General features: G+C 40.5%; 1 protein-coding gene across 10 annotated transcripts in view; it reads left to right on the plus strand.

Moving 5' to 3' along the window:
* Kif16b (kinesin family member 16B) overlaps positions 1–16,341 on the plus strand; it is a 398,969-nt gene that overhangs the window by 202,517 nt on the left and 180,111 nt on the right. Inside the window, exon 25 of one of the 10 annotated variants that reach the window (XM_063248664.1) lies at positions 133–14,751. The exons of the other annotated variants lie outside the window; for them this stretch is intronic. Within the exon in view, the coding sequence (XP_063104734.1) occupies positions 133–318 (186 nt within the window). The 3' untranslated portion in view covers positions 319–14,751. Of the gene's footprint in view, positions 1–132; positions 14,752–16,341 lie in introns of those variants that run through there. 10 annotated transcript variants of the gene reach the window in all.

Consider the following 16,341-nt stretch of genomic DNA (forward strand, 5'->3'; position numbering starts at 1 on the left):
ATGCAGAAGTCCCTGGAAATGAGTACTGCATGTCAGAAGGGGAGCAGGGCTAGTCACAAACCCTGAGAAGGCAAGACGGATGCCAGGTGACCTTGAGTTACCACTGCTCACTCTGCCATTTTCCCATTATAGGCCAAGCACCTGCCCCGCTGGTACCATGCTCTCCAGCTCTTGAGGCCTCCTGCAGATGGCGCTGTTGCCAGTTGCGGCTTGCCTTGGCTTACACAAGCAATACAGGAAAACCAGTGTAGAAAACTAGGAATTTTCACTCCATGCCCTATTTCTAAACCAATAATAATAGCGACTTGGGATTTTTAAGAAGTCTAAGGGCACAGTAGCACATCCTCTCAACTTAGATGAATCTTATTTCAGTCCAAAGAGAACAGCCTTATTCTTGTAATGTTTTTGAGAAGTAACTTAAATATCAAGTTGAGTATCAGCTGTGTACTTTTCTGTGAACTTGGATTTTCTTTTGTGCAGCTCGGCTTCAGAGCTAAGAAGCGTGTGCTGGGAGTTGAGATCAATATATTTATTAAGTATGTGTCAAGTATTATTGTTATCTTAGTGCTCATATGACTAGCATACTATAATGTTAGTATGGAAGTACTCAGCTCCCTGCAGATGGTCTGTTTGGTCTGAACATACCCTAGCAGTCACTGGACTTGTTAAAGGGATAACTTCTTCAGGAAAGCCCAGAGGCTGTACAGAAAGTTCTTGGGAATTTCCTCTCGTGGCCGCCTGTTTCTAAGCCAAGTGGGAACCTGTTTTATTACCCTCACTCCTTCATCAGGTTGGCTTATCGTTTCTATGGAAGTAGAAAACTTCTCATTCTCATCATTGCAAGGGTAACAAAATGTTTGATGATGAATTTTAAACTGTGTGTATTAAATTTACCTAGTCATACAAAACTCCAAATTTTACATCAGTTTGAAAAAAATACTGAAGCACACACATTGGAACTTAGAATATTCAGAATCTGTAATATGCTTGCCAAGGTGGAGAATCTCTTTATCACCTTAAAACTTCACATCTAGTCACAGCCTGTAATATTTTGGAACTTTGTCTAAAATTATATCTTGTTCCTTCACATTTCCATTTGGAGTTTAGCCATGTTCTCCTAGGGGATATATTTTAAAGCAGTTTGATGTGCTAGTTTCCTTGGTAGAGATGTTTTTCTTTTAGTAATCTTTTTTTTCCCCCAAATAAAAGATTGTATGTTCATGATAAATGTTTGACATTAAAGGTGTGTGTGTGTGTGTGTATGTGTATGTGCAGAAAGAGACTGAAAGCTTGTCTTACTATGTCCCTTAGAGGTGTCCATTGCAATGCACATCAGGAGATCTTCTTGGGTCTAAGTGGACTTCCAGACACAAGGCTGTTGTAGCCCATATTCATAGTTAGGGTACCTGGGAAGGGTGCGCTACAGGAATCCCTGCTTGCTGGCAGGACAGAGGCCTTGGCAAGGGTCCCCCAATCTCTGCAGCACTCCAAACAGCTGTCTTGGAGCTGGGCCTCTTGTCCCATCTCTCCCAGGTCATAGCTTGGGTGCATGGAGGTGAGACCCACATGGGCAGGTTCAAGGACCCCATGCTACAGGGAGGCAGAATCTCTCAGACCAGCTCCCATAGGTAGAACTGCCAGAATCCTAATCAGAAGGAGGCACACAGAGCTACCTGTCACCTCACCTGCAAAAGCCTGATGTGAAACTGCTCACCAGGTAGCTGTCCTGATACACTTTGTCAGTGGGGGTGGCTGGCTTGAAATAAAGTTGGTATAACCCCTGGTTAGGGTTCAAAATCCTGCTGGTGGACTATTGGGAACTTTTTAGATTTTCATGACTGCTTTTCTGAACACTCTCGAATATCTACGTGTCTTCTGATCCCCACATGAAACTTCCTCTGTTAGAAAATTTGATAATTGCTCAAACATCTTTCAAAACATTTTAGCCTTTTGAAAGCTCTCAATCTGGTTTAACCTGAATTCCTAATCCATATTTGATATGAGCAGGATTGGGAGTAGTGAGAGGATTGATGCAGTTAGGAAAACCAGGATAAAGAAGGAATAAACAGAATGTGGGCAGGCTGAGCACTCTGAAGTCCGTCCCTGTTGAGAGAATATTGCAAGAATGCCGTATCCATCCCCTGATAAAGTCTGCGTGGCTGTTTGCTTACCGTCCGGGAGTTGGTGATTTACTGCAAGGTCTCCTGAAGGAGAAGGATGCGCTGGTCAGCTGAAGACTCTGCAGGGAGCTTTCTCTGCACATGGCTGGTGAGCCAATTAAAAGAACGGGCAGCTATGATCACTAGATGGTATCCCTCAAGAAAACAGGAGCTCAGGGTTATTACCAGAATGAACGAATGAATTGAGAAGACAAAAAACCACTGGGTTCAAAAAACTGCATGGAGCAGGGTGGGAGCAGAAAACTTCAGTTGTATGGCGATAGTAGGAATTTTTGGAAGGAAGAAGGAAAACTTGGTCCAGTGCTGCTGAAGAACTGATTCACTGCCCAGGACTTCAGGCCACATGTGAGTGCAGTGCCCTCTACTGCTTCAGAGACATCACAGGAGCAAGCAATGTCCTTCCCCGTGGACTGCTGTCGATACCTGGGGTTTTTCAAAGTGTCTATTTTTATTTGTTGTCTTTAATCCTAGCAGTTTCTTCCGGATTCCAGATAGGTTCCCCGTTTGGTTTTGAATTGACAGATAGCATGAAAGATGCTAGCTTCCTCTGTTCCTAATTCTCCCCTCTCTTCGTTGACCTTGTATGGAGTCCTCATCACATGAAGCCCTGTGAGAAACAGTGCCTGTCACGGTCTGTTTCTGCTGCTAAAACAAAATATTTCAGTCTGGGTGATTGAATAACAACAGAAATTTGCTCTCAGTTTTAGAGCCCAAGAGGTCCAAAGGCTGTGAGATCAAAGCAAAGCAGGTTCTTAGTCTGGTGAGGAACACTCCTTACGGAATCTACCACATCTGTAAGATGGTAGCACCGCAGCTACTTTGTAAAAGATTGTGAGAACCTCAGACAATGCATGTTAGTGAAAGCAGCTCTGAGTGGTCTTGCAGCATCTGCCAGAGAGCATGTCTTTGAAATTTTATCTTGCAAATCATTTCTATATGAAAAGCACACAATTTTTTACTCTATTAAAATCTGTGCAAGCTTGTTAAATATCAGTCAATTTATTTTCTCAAGAACAAAGCCCTGTTAAGTGTTTTGTTTCTCTGGAGGAGGCAGATTTACTATTGATGTCTTAAATCCGTGGAGTTTGCTCATGGATCCAGATCCCCATGTGGTAGTCCTGCTGCACACTCATCATGAAGCTGAAGAGAGAAGCTTTTAACACCATGTCCCTAAGCTTTCCTTAAGATGTATAGTGCAGACCTGGCCTCCCCACCCTCTTCACTGCTAACTGAGGGTTCCCATTGTGCTTAATAAAGTATGTGACATGAGGCCAGAAAGAGATGGCTGAGGAGCTGCTGCTTCTCCAAGATCAGAGAGGCCCAGAATTGTCTGGTCTCATAAAGGACTTTATTTTAGTAGATGTAACAGAAATTCTCCTTTCCAAGTGCTAGACCTCACCAGACTGCCAGGAATTGAATGTCTGTGTTCCTCCCAAATTTGCAGGTGAAATTCAATCCCCACTGTTGGTGTCAAGTTGCAGCCTTCAGGAGATTGCCCTAGGAGTGGATCCCTGAGGACCAGGCCTGAGGGGAGCTTAGCTCGGCTTCCCCACCACTTAAGGATGTAGAAAGCACTCTCTGTAAGGAGTGTCCCTCACCAGACTCAGAACCTGCTTTGCTTTGATCTCACAGCCTTCGGACCTCTTGGGCTCTAAAACTGAGAGCAAATTTCTGTTGTTATTCAATCACCCAGACTGAAATATTTTGTTTTACCAGCAGAAACAGACGGTGACAGGCACTGTACCTCTCGGGGAATCATTTCATAACAAACACGATTAAACACTGGAACTGAACATGGAGGACCTTTTTTATAGTGCTCTTGGCCAGAAGGGCTGTAGCAAGGTGTGTTCTGCCTGCAGATGAAAGGCTGAACAGTGACATTCAAATGTGCAGTGACAGCTAGTGCCAGGAACCTTGAAAAGAGGGTAAGTTCCAGGGGGGAATGGAGCACACTGCTGTCTGCATCATAACTAAATCATCAGAGTTCACAGAAGAATTCCATGAGTCACGAGAGTCCTGAGTGTCAAGCACGATCAGCCTCAACTAGATGCACTAGAGGGCTCTCTTCCCCGGCAAAGCTGAAACTATGTTGAGGACCTTTGAGGGAAAATGAAAGATTACTATGTAAGAGTAAATGTTTTTTCTTGCCATGGCATCTCTAGGGGTCCAGTGGTTAGCAGTGGGAGGGAAGAAAACAGGCAGTTATTTTATTTGTGTATGGACTTTTGGTTTGTGCTGATAGAACCATTTCTCACCTGTTTTATTTCCAAGTAATTTACCCAAAGTAACACCAAAGAAAGACAAGAAACTAGCTGTTGGGCTCATACCTGTCAACAGCTATTCACAGCCCACCATTGAAATGCATTCTGAGTGGTTTTTAAACCATCTTCATATTTAATATAAAAATTGCAAATCCACTCACCACTGAAGCAATAGCACTGCCAACTGTGGCCCCAGAGAGCATCCAGTGAGCATGAGATAAATTCATTTGCACCAAGCACTCAGATTCCTTGAGTTTCTAAACAGCAAGCAGCTGTGTAGGCCAGTAGAGGAGGCTGCCAGTTTTCTGACCTGTTATGTTACCAGAGGCCCAGGAGTCTCATTGTGTGGTTTGTTTCACACCATTCTCTTCAGTTGGTAAACAGTATTTAAATCACCACTTTCAAGGATCAGGGGAGAAGCAAAAAGCATCTGAGTTACTTGGGAAACATTTCCAAAAAACATGAACTCAGGCCCTAAACTAGGAAATTCTGATCCAGTAAATCTGATATGAGGTCTGGTCATAGATTGTTGGGAAAATCATCCCCCAAATGATGCTCGCTGGACCACTGATTAAGATACTGCCTGCCCTTTCACATCTACCCACTAGTTGATTTTTCTCTATTATAGATTACTAAATCTAAGACATGATATCCAGTTACAAATAATCCTGGATCTTGTAGACTTTACTGACAGACTAGTTTAGACCTAAAAAAAATGAAGGAAAAAATCTAGTCTCTTTGATTGCCGGAGATGTGGGCTTGCTTCAGATCGTCCACTCTAAAAAGCAGAAAGCAAGCCTGGGGCTTTTTGCTCTGGGTGAGATGCCCACGCTTCAGGGCCCTTAACTGAGTAGCCCAGCTTTGCATTTTTTGCTTAAGACAGGATCTCGTGGTGTAGTCCAGGCTAGCCCTAGACTTGCTACAAGACTCAAACTGGTTATCCTCTGCATCGCCTCCTGAGTGCTGAGGCTACAGGCATGTAGCCCACACCCAGCTCAGCTTTGCCTTATAGAAATGGGATACGAAGTCCTGGAGAGAATTTTATTCAAGGTCACATTAAAACATAGGAACGGGTGAGGTTCATGTCTCCTGATTCCTTGTCTCCTGTTCTTTGTCCAAGCCTCCTTGTATCATGACTATGTTCACTCTGAAAGAGAAGAATTTCAGAATGTGCTAGATGAGGCTGAAGATGAGAAAAACCTGTTCCCTATAAAAATCTGTTACATGGCGAGTCCTTGTGGATGCAAACTAGACAACCAGAAATTGTGTTCCATCTACTGAATGTCATTACAATGACATGTTCTTGGCATATCTCAGTCCCTGAAAGAGAAAATTAGCATCATAGTAAGAGATGGGAAAATAGAAGCAGTTGAATTAATTCTACTGCATATTTATTTGTAAAAATGCAATATTTAATATTCAGAGATCTGGATGTATTTCTCTCAAAGATTGTTGCTACATACATAAATATTCTTAGATCAGTTTCCACTGGCTCAGGGCTGAGCGAAATTGACACTGGCTTTGGGAAGAAAGAGACTTCATGTGGAAAAGCTGCAGTCTTTATGCCACATATAGCTGGAAGTTGACACAGCCCCAACTGCATTTCAGAGTAGCCCCACTGACTCCAAGCTGAGCGCTTCAGTGACAAGCAGACAGCAGCATCTGTTAGTGATATGTCCTGCTCATGTTCGTTGCTGCTGTGCATGGACCATTCAGTGGATGTCATGAGACTCTACCTTGCCCAGATCTGGCCAGGCACAGAGCAGGTGCTCATGAGTTTGGTGGGGCATGAGTTTAAGTGACCCTATCAAGGATCTGAAGATAGCTCATTGTGCCATAACCCATCCAGGGTGTCCTGAAGACTCACTGCTTCCTGCCTCTAACAAATCAAACTTGGAGGAGAATTGCTTATTTGTTGTGAGTGTATTTCTTCATGACAGCTGTTCTTATAAGGCTTTGGGAGCTGCTGTTAATTTTGAGTAGTCATGAAAGCTTCCATCTAGTCAGCTGTGAGAATTACAGCAGGCTTTTGATGAGTTTTCATTATTTGCATTTCTCAAAAGCTGGAGTAGCTGAAATTTACAGCTACAAACCTGCAGGGTGCAGGTGTTTCAGAAAACTATATGTAGGTTCATTCACTTATGAAAGACAGGATACAGCTGATTTGACCCATTAGAGTACCACATTAATTTTTTCTCTCTAATCTTTAGAAATAGAGTACTACTGTAGTTTGGTGGCCAAGTATCACAGAAGTAAAGAAAATGACTAGTAAATGAGGAATGGCTTTGAAGTACACTTTTATTGAGTGTTAACACAAGTCAGATATTTTCCTTGTGTGAGCAGAAACTCTGTAAGTTCATTAGTTCTCAGGTTTCTTTCAGTGATTTAAAATCCAGTTTTAGCTGCTTAATTGTTAGAAATCATAAAAGATAAGCAAGGTTTTTTATTACTCATTTTAATTTCTTGTCTGTATTAGACTGCCATTATATATATTCAAAGTAGTAACGATGGCATTTATCAAAACCTAATGCTGTCTTTTGCCTCCAAGACCACCTGGACTTAATACAGGATCTGGCTAACCTTAAAAGTGAACTTGGCTAAGAGAGAAAAGCTTTTAATTAAAGAAAACTTTTCCATTACATTTAATTTGTCTTTTTGATGGCAGCAGACTGGCCGACCCATCTTATGATAATGTAATAAACGTTGAAGTCAGGATTTGAGCTGTATGACTCTTAGAAGAAAATTGGGCTGTGTCAGTTCCCTGGAAATCAAGCAGAAAAATCAGCCTATAGATGAAACTTTTACTTTGTCTTGGATTGTTAAGAAATGTTGCAATATCAGGAGAAAACACTGAGAGTATTTCTATATATGTGCATAGATGGGTAGCCAGCTAACTTGGTAGACTGATAAATGGATTCTCAGTGCTTCTGTTTTACCAGACTTGGGATGCACAAATAAAGTGCAGAAAATGACTGTGCTAGTTTTAAGTAACTATTATGTGCTTTATTTTGTTGATGATTCTCATTCAAGTGTATTTGCAGCCAGAAACTTATAGGTCTGTTGGTTGAACATTCACAATAAAACTTATTACTTTGGTTTTTAGATTCCACATATACTGAGGAAAAGAAAGGAAAATTTCATGGAAAATCAGTAGACCTCAAAATTACTGATTCCATTTTTCTAATGGCTTATATTTCAGCTCTTTTGTCTCTAGAACACATTTTATTTACTGAGTTGGAGAATAAGCTTGTCTTTATGTTCCTCTTGAACCAAAAAATCTGTGCTATTTTAATCCTCGTTTGTTTCCTGTGTTTTAGTCTGCATAATCAAATTTCATAATTATGCAAAGTAGGCCATAGGGCTGTTTTAAAATTTCTTCCAGCACATTCTGGATCCATCATATCTTCCACAAATATTCAGTGTTTTTGACCTCAGTCATCATTTTTTACTTTAATATACAGTTTTCCCGTAAGAGCACAAATGTTTCTGCATCATTTCCCACTGCTGCTCTAAGGATAATGACTATCACAGGAAAAGATGCCATTTTGAGGGTTTTCTCATGAATACTGCATCCCCATTTATGCCTATCCTTTTTCTGTCCTGTAACCTCTCGAAGATTAGCAGGTTTCATTATTGTTACATTGGGCTCCATTTTCCCTTTGCACATCTGAGGCTCCCTTCAAATGAGAATGCAATGAAGATTTTACAGGAAGTAAGATACACTCCTCAAGAGTGATATAGGAGAGCCAAGATAATAGGTAAAATAGCTCCATGGTGCCTCAAGTGCCACTTGGAACTCTGCATTGAGAGATTTTAATCACCAGACCTGAGTTACAGAATTTCAGAGTGCAGGAAACTTAAACATCTTAATTCTGTCCCTTCACTTTAACAGATGATCAAATTAGGACTTGGAGTGGCTTTAGGTATTGTCCAACACTACACAACCAACTATTTACTGAGCTGAGATTTGAAATCTGATTGCCTCAAATCGCAGGTGATTAAAAGAAAGACATATGGTGTTAATTTAGCTGTTCCATTAAATTTGTGAAAGGAATAGCCACATTTTACTGTTTCTATAAAAGTGATGCATACTTTTTTTAAATAAAAATTGCACATAATACAAGGAATATAAGAAAGCAACAAATTCATTCTCTTTAACTAATGATACCACTTAATGAACATTACTTTATCCAAATGAATGAGTACAGATAAAAGGGTAGATACATAGATTGATAAAAAGGAATTAAAATGAGAGAATAAAGAAAAGGAATGAAATAATTTTAAAACATTTTTTCATTCTAGAATACTGTTTAAATACCAGTATTAAATTTAATTTTACTTGGATTTAATACATATGAAAGAAAATGATGTAAATTGAAATGGCTAAACTTCAAATTAAAATTGCTCTACCACAAGATGTAAGTCCTCTAAAATATATGACTTTAAGGAAGAAATTATAAAAACATTAAAATGTTGAAGTCACTGGTTTTCAGATGATGTATTACATTATCAGTTGATTTCCAGCAGAGATAAAATGTTCTGCTTCCCAATTTTTAAATTTGTTATTTTACACTGTCAAGATATATAGCATTTATATTCTTTTATAAGTTATGTATAATTCCCTCCATGTGTGAGTTCAGGTAGAGACAGTATTTACTTTACCCCAGATTTTTATGTGGTGGTGTCTCTCAGTTGGGGGTTTTTAGTCATCCGGTATGTTTTGAAAGATACACTCCAATGTGTATTATCTAAGTTTCTGTTTGCCTTTATGTGTCCTGTGTACTCCAGAGATACCTTGGTTAATGTTTTAGGCCTTTTTCTTATTGCTGAGACAAAATACCTGACACTTGCAATGTAAAGGAGGAGTGTTTACTTCATCTCACAGCTTTAAAGGACTCAGTCCCTGGCCAGCTCCAAGGCAGGAAGGACCTGGCAGAGGACACCTGCACGCTTCATGGCAGCCCAGAAGCAGTGAATGGAGGGAGAGAGAGGCACCCTTCCACCTCACAGCCCAACTGACCGTCTCCTCTGATCAGCCCCACTGCCTAAAGACACAGGCCTCTGTGGAATCCACTGAAGAGACCGCACCCCAGGACCCAGTTACCCTCCTAAAGCGTCACCTCTGAACACATGAGGCATTTGGGGGACCCTCTAGAACTTGAGCCATAACAGTTAGGTGTAAACTTCTTGGGTCACAGTTTTTAGACATTTCATTTTGTGTTATTTTCACAGCTCTGCGATATTACATGCTAATGTGTATTTTTATTGTCTTCATCTGCATTTATTCTTTCTACTAGCACTTTCATTGTAGTATTTTTATTTCTTTTATTTCTTTGAGTCATACTTGCTCATTTTTAAGTGATTAGGGGAGGTACAGTGGTACTGAGTTTTTATTCATTTTTTTTAAGTTTTAGAATAATTTCAGGCTATGTCTTTGTCTGGTGGCATACCTTATAGCATAGCAATGTTAAAATGCTGGATAAAGGAGTCAAGGTAGGCTGGCCTTTGGTATGAGGTTTTCTTTATCTGGCTGGACTACATCAGGGCAGTGTTCATTGCTTGTAGCTTTGGTGTTGGATGCTAGACTCCTTCTCCTCCCCTTGTTAATGTCTCCACTGTGGCTTGGGCTTCTGTGGAGAGCTCTTTTATGGGATCTGAAACTTCAGTTCTTGTAACCACAGTGCGTGTTATATAGCAGTGCTATAGAGTGAGGCTGGTGGGAGGGAGACCTGCTGCAGCACTGGTAGGGCCAGGTCTTTCAGTGAGTCTATGTTGGGCATCTCTCTTCCCTCTATCAGTTATGCTTTGGTAAAGAGCCCAGGTGAGGAGGTTCTGGTACAGCAGTCCTCTGAGGGCCATCCCTGTTAGGAGAACAGCACTATGGGACTCCTTTAGAATGGCTGCCTTGTTGTTCAGTGCTACAGGGATTTTTCTCCTCTCTGCGCAGTGTTGAGATCTCCCAAAATCCAGTCCCTCCAGGCATTATTAGCACTCACACCTGGCCCTGTTGAGCCACTTATACTTCCTGAATGATCCTTGGAGTTTCCCTACCAATCATGACTCTAGCTGCTGGCTACTGGGCCTGGTAAGCTGTGACTCTGTATCCATAACCTGCCCTGACCTCACCTTTCTGCTGGATCTAGGAAGAGTTGTTGGTTCATAGTTTTATTTAGCTTTTTTTCTTACTATGAGTACAGGCATGGTAATTTTCAGGTCCCTAATATGTGTTATCAGAAGCGGGAAGCCCTATTTTATAATAGTTTGAAGTTATAGAGAGAAAAAAGATGAAGTTAGTACAGATGTCATATACCTTCATAGCTTCCCTTATATAAACATCTCTCCATAAGTAAAGTACATTTGCCATAATAGTGAAATAAGATTGGTACATTATTATTGACTGTATTGCATTCAGGTTTCCCTAGCTTTTACCAAACATCCTTTTTCTATTCCAGAATCCCATCTAGGGTACCGCATTGCATTGCCCCTGTGCCCCCTTAGCCACCTCCTTGCTGTGACAGTGTCCTATACTTAATTTGTGTGTGTGTGTGTGTGTGTAATGACCTTGGCATTTTGGAGTAATACTGGTCAGGTATTTTACAGTGTCCCCAGGTGAGATTTGTCTGGTGTTTCCTGATGATTAGACAGTGAGGGTGATGGGTTTTGGAGAAGGAGACCACAGAGGTAAAGCCCCAGCATCACAACATTGTCATAATTCATTATAGAGTTATATGCTGTTGGAACAACAGGATGATTTGTTCCTGTTGGTATTGAACTTGGTCACCTGGCTGCTGTTCCTCTCCTGTAGCCCCCTCTTCTATACTGTGCTTTGTGGAAGAAAGTCACTTATATAGATACATAGATACATAGATTTTTTAAACTTAGTTTATGTTTCTATATAAAGCCCATCACCCTCATTGGCTGTCTGGAGCTGTTTCAGCTGATGCTTGTGTTTCTTTGAGTTGCCCCCCATCTCTGTGTTTGATTTAAGCACTTTCTTACTTTCTGGAAGTACAGCTTTTTTGGGCTCATACTGTATATTCCTAGATGTCGGTCTAACTATTTCTCCCAGAGATGGTTCACTTCTCCTTTCTCTCTACCCTTTATGCTCTTTTCTTTGAAGCTGTGTATCACTTGCTTCTTTGGATCTTTTTAGGACACACTGTGAGCCTGTGTGACTCTGAACAGATATTTGCTTGACCTCATCCCCATCACCTCAGCCTGGTCTTCTGTAGTATGTGTTCCGTGTCACCTTTTGCTTAGGTTTCATTCAGTATCACCTCACCGCACTCTTTTTATGCATAGTTGTGGTTTTAGTTTCTTCTGGTTATTACTCTTCCTTAAGTTAAGTGTACTAATTTTTGTGGGCAAATACCCAGTGTCATGGAAGTAAGGAGGATAGATACTGTGGAAGAAGACGGTGGCAAGCTGAGACATTCCCACTGTTACTTAGAAGTTTTCTGGAATGTTTTCCATCCATTATTTCCCTTCACTCTGACCTCTGTTCTCTTGCTTCTTGGCTTTCATGAGGGTGGTGGGGTCACTGGCAAGGGCCAATAAAGCCTAAGCGCTGGTCTCTTCTGACTCTAGCAACCTGTCCCCTGGAAGCTACCATCCCTAACCATTTTGCTTTTCCTAGACTTAGAATGCCTGAGAATTTGGGTGATTACTTTGGTGGATGGCTTGCGATACCAGAGGTGCAGGATGGGAGATGAGATGTGGAAGGGGAGACTTGGGCAGAGTGTCATCTTCCCTCATCTGGTCCCTTCTGCAGGGGGATGGCTCCAATACTGCTTAACCAGCGATTTGAGCTGTGGCCATTTCCTGCTTTGCAGACAGAATTTTTCCTTTTCTCTTACTACTTTTGCATTGTTTTGTGATACTTTTGGAATGGTGAAGGGGACATATAAAGCCTTTGTTCTACTGTCTCTATAACTAGAACTGGGCTATGTCCATTTTCATGGTTTGTGGAAGACTGTTTTTGTTACAAACTTTTCAACCCAAGATGTTCTCCATATAAGTTATGAGGGGAAATAATGATACTTGTGCTTTATGAAAATGAAATCTGATAGACAGAAAATTCTTTTTTCCTCATTACTGAATGCCAGGTACCTTGAACATTTTATATAAGTCAGAAATTGTTACTTGAGTCCCTTTAGAATTTAATTGTTGTGAAGACTGTAGAACTTCAGGGGCTTTAATTTTTTGAAATATAGAATGCTCTATTTCCTTTGTCGGGGCTTACAAAGGAAATCAAAGATGAGTCTGTGCACCTACAGATTGTTTCTGACAGTACTTCCATGAAAATCAAATCTCGACTATCTGCCGGATTGGAAAAATGAGGCAATAAAAATGAAAATGTGCAAATATAAAGTACTTGAGAGGAAATGAAAAGGTCCGGATAATATTGCTGATTTTATTTAAAATTTTCTGTTTAGCCTAAGAAACTAAAGATGTTGGAGTGGGGTGGGGGGTTAAGAGTGTATACGTCAAGGATGATTCAGAATCACCCTGCTCTGAGCCTCTCATATCCTCTTGAAGATTTCAAATTTGTTGGAAATATTACATCTAAGACAGCAGCACTTTGAAATACCATAGGAAGCATTTCTTTTCTTTTTTTTTCTTCAGTCTGGTCCTATAGGCATAATTATTTGGCCAGTTGCTCTTTTGATCTTGGTAAATTGTTCATTTTGTAAGCTATTTAGACAGTTTAATTAATTCACAATTGAGAAATGAAATCTAAAGAGCATTGCTTTGCTGTTCTATTCTAAGACAAACGAGGCAATTGCTTTGTACTTGTGGAGAAAGTTCAGGCCTTTTTCCCCCCTGGGCTTCTATACTGTTCTGAGGGTTTCTGCTCTATTATTATGTTCAGAATAAAACAGCAGTTTCTCCTGTCTTCTTCTTCCTTGTTCTATTTAGGCAACAGGTCAGCACCAGGTCCTCTTTTTATTTTGCAAGGATTCATTTATTTATTTGAGTCAAAGAAGCCAATCCAAATAAGGATGATGATGGGCTTTGTAACTTCTGGCAGATGAGTTTAGGAATGTGACTTTAAAATCTGTTATGTTGGCAGCTACCTGTCGTCCCCCATTATCCTCAGGATATATGTTCCAAGTTCCCCAGGGTATTTCTGAAACAAGTGCTGAGCCTAAATATGCTACACAAGTCATACATATGATAAAGTTTGATTTATAAATTATAAATGAATAACAGCAACATACTAAAGTAGAATGATTATATTATATATGTAATATATAACATATAATATAATTATATGTAATATTATATATTATAATACACTATAATAAAAGTATAAGAATGTATTTGCACATACTCTCCTTCTATCTCCCTCCTTCTCCATCTCTCATAGCTCAAAATATTGTCCTGTAGATCATAGCAAACTCAGCATATAAGTTTTTTCTTTCCTTATAGCTTTTATGTCGATGTTTCTCCAAAGCCTCATGAGCTCATAGATGAATGTTTTGGTATTTGATACTGGATTTTAAGTGTGATAACTGGATTAGTCCATAGATTGGTTTACCATAGTTGTAGGTGATAGATTTAGTGAAGAAAGAAGCCCTACCCTGGGTATGGGTGGCACCAACTAATAGGGTTGTGGCCTGGATAACATAAAAGGGAAAGCAGAAGGAAGGGTGCTGCCTCCTGTCTGCCCTGCCATGGACTGTTTCTACTCCGCCATGCCCCTCTGCAATGCATCCCTAGCGTGGAGCCAGCATACTTTGGGCTGAAGCCTCTAAAAAATGTGAGCTAAAATAGACCTTTCCTCCTTAATCTGTGTGTTTTGTATTTTATCCCAGGAACAAGAAAGTAACTGCAACATTTAAGTCAAGAACATTCACCTTTTCATTTAAAGGAAGTACTATAGATTTTCTTAGGTGCATCTTAATTGCTAGTGTCACCATTTTTACATTTTGAAGGCCATTATTAAGTAAAATAAGGGTCACTTGACTGCGGGAGCTGCAGTAATGTGGCAATTGATTTGATAAAAACAGTCAGAATGGCTGCTAAGCATCTCACAAGTGCATAGTTTAGACAGCATGGATATGCTAGACAAAAGAATGATTCCCAGCCTGGGCAGGACAGAGTGAGTTCATTTGAGGTTTCATTACACCCTTTATAGTGACATGCAGTTTAAAATTATGAATTGTTTATTTCTGAAATTTCCCATTTATTATTTTCAGATTGAGGGTAACTCAAACTACAGAAATTAAATCCACAAGTAAAAAAGAAAACTATATTTTTCCCATATGGTTTTCTATGCCTACTATCCCATCTCCTCAGCTATTTTAACATTACATCCTATTTAAGGTAGGATGCATCAGGTTTTCTTTTCTTTGAGTGTTTTGAGAAAACTATTCTTTTAAAATGGATTGGTTTAGATAGAGCCCATCAACTGTCTATCAAATGAGAATACTTCTACTTGGGAGATAATACAGCTGATGGAAATATAAATGACCCTGGGAATAACTTAAGTGTCTAGATTTATACAGGGATTAACTAGATGAAATTGCCCATATCCAGTACTTTTTAAGTTGCAAAATTGGCAGTTCATCACATTCATTCTGAGCTAATAGCAAGACCTAAACAATACTGTTATAAGATTCTCTGAAGGGGAGAGATGTAGGTAGTTTTCATTCTGTTAGAGGGAAGAGATTCTCTGGGACTGCAGTCAGAAAGCTGTTTCTGATGAAATATAATTACTGTAATGGAGGCATCTTTTTTCTGTGTATTTTACATTGTACCTTTGACTTTCTGCTTTAGTTTGTTCATGTCCCAGCCCGCTACCAGGACATGAACCCAACAGCTGTATTTCTGTTGTGAATCACATTGGAACTTCTGCCCTGTAACTACATGTGAGGCTATCCAGCCATATTCTCATCTTCTATTTTGTGTGTTCCTTAGGAAGAACTTGGGGAGCTCCCCTCAAACCCTTCCCTTCCGGCCACTCATAACTGTTGTTTCCAGCCCCTTTCTCCTGTTCCATTATTAGAGCACAGGTCCTTAGTGGGGTTCCACTGACAGCTCTTGGGATTGTTGATTACTGCCTAGCAGTTATGATTAACGTTTCTGGTTTAGTTCACTTAGGACATAAAGATGAATTTCTTTCTTCTGTCTCTGAGATCTTCAGAGGGTTCACAGTGGCTTCTTCCATCCACTGCAGACATCTTTTACAGCGTTGGCATCAAACACCTAGAGCCTTGACTGCACCTCCCCATGATTTTCTACCTAATTCACTTATTGCTGGACCTGTCTTTTCTTTAACTCTGCACTTAAACTGTTGCAAGTCATTGTCTGAGGATTAGATACATCTGAAAGTCATTTCATCTTTTCTCCCTAAAAGCTGAATAATCAGGTTGCCCACAGTTTTGGGGTAGCTATTTCCTATGCTGGATATTAGTTGCATGCAGGTGGTGAGCACCACGTGAGGAAGTATGAATGCCTGTTCCTTGCCTGGAGCCACTGCCGGAAGTTCACTTAGTGCATCTTTTCTGACTGAGCATGTGAGCATGACTGACAGTCTCCCCTGAGAGAATCCAGTCCTTCATGAACCACATAGGAAAATGACAAAAATGCCCCTTGTGAAAGTGTGTTCACCAACTTCCAGCATCACTGCATCTGGGGAGCACATTTATACCTGATGAAACCGAGGTTGGGCAAAGCTGAGAACATGGGCGGAAGCACTTGTGCCAGCAAGACCTGTTTCCAGAAGACTGCTTATTCTTTGGAGAGAAGGCACACAGGTCTCGGGCTTGCTTCGTAGTTATTTTATCTCTGGCACTGTTACTGTGATTGCGTGGTTCTCCATTTGTTACTACAACTCCCATGGAAACCTGTTCAGTATTGCATCTGTGTGTTCTATGATTGCAGGAATTACCAGG

The sequence above is a fragment of the Cavia porcellus genome, unplaced genomic scaffold, assembly GCF_034190915.1.
Source record: "Cavia porcellus strain 051 isolate PalLab524CR breed Dunkin Hartley unplaced genomic scaffold, mCavPor4.1 scaffold_5, whole genome shotgun sequence".
Classification (NCBI taxonomy): Eukaryota; Metazoa; Chordata; class Mammalia; order Rodentia; family Caviidae; genus Cavia; species Cavia porcellus.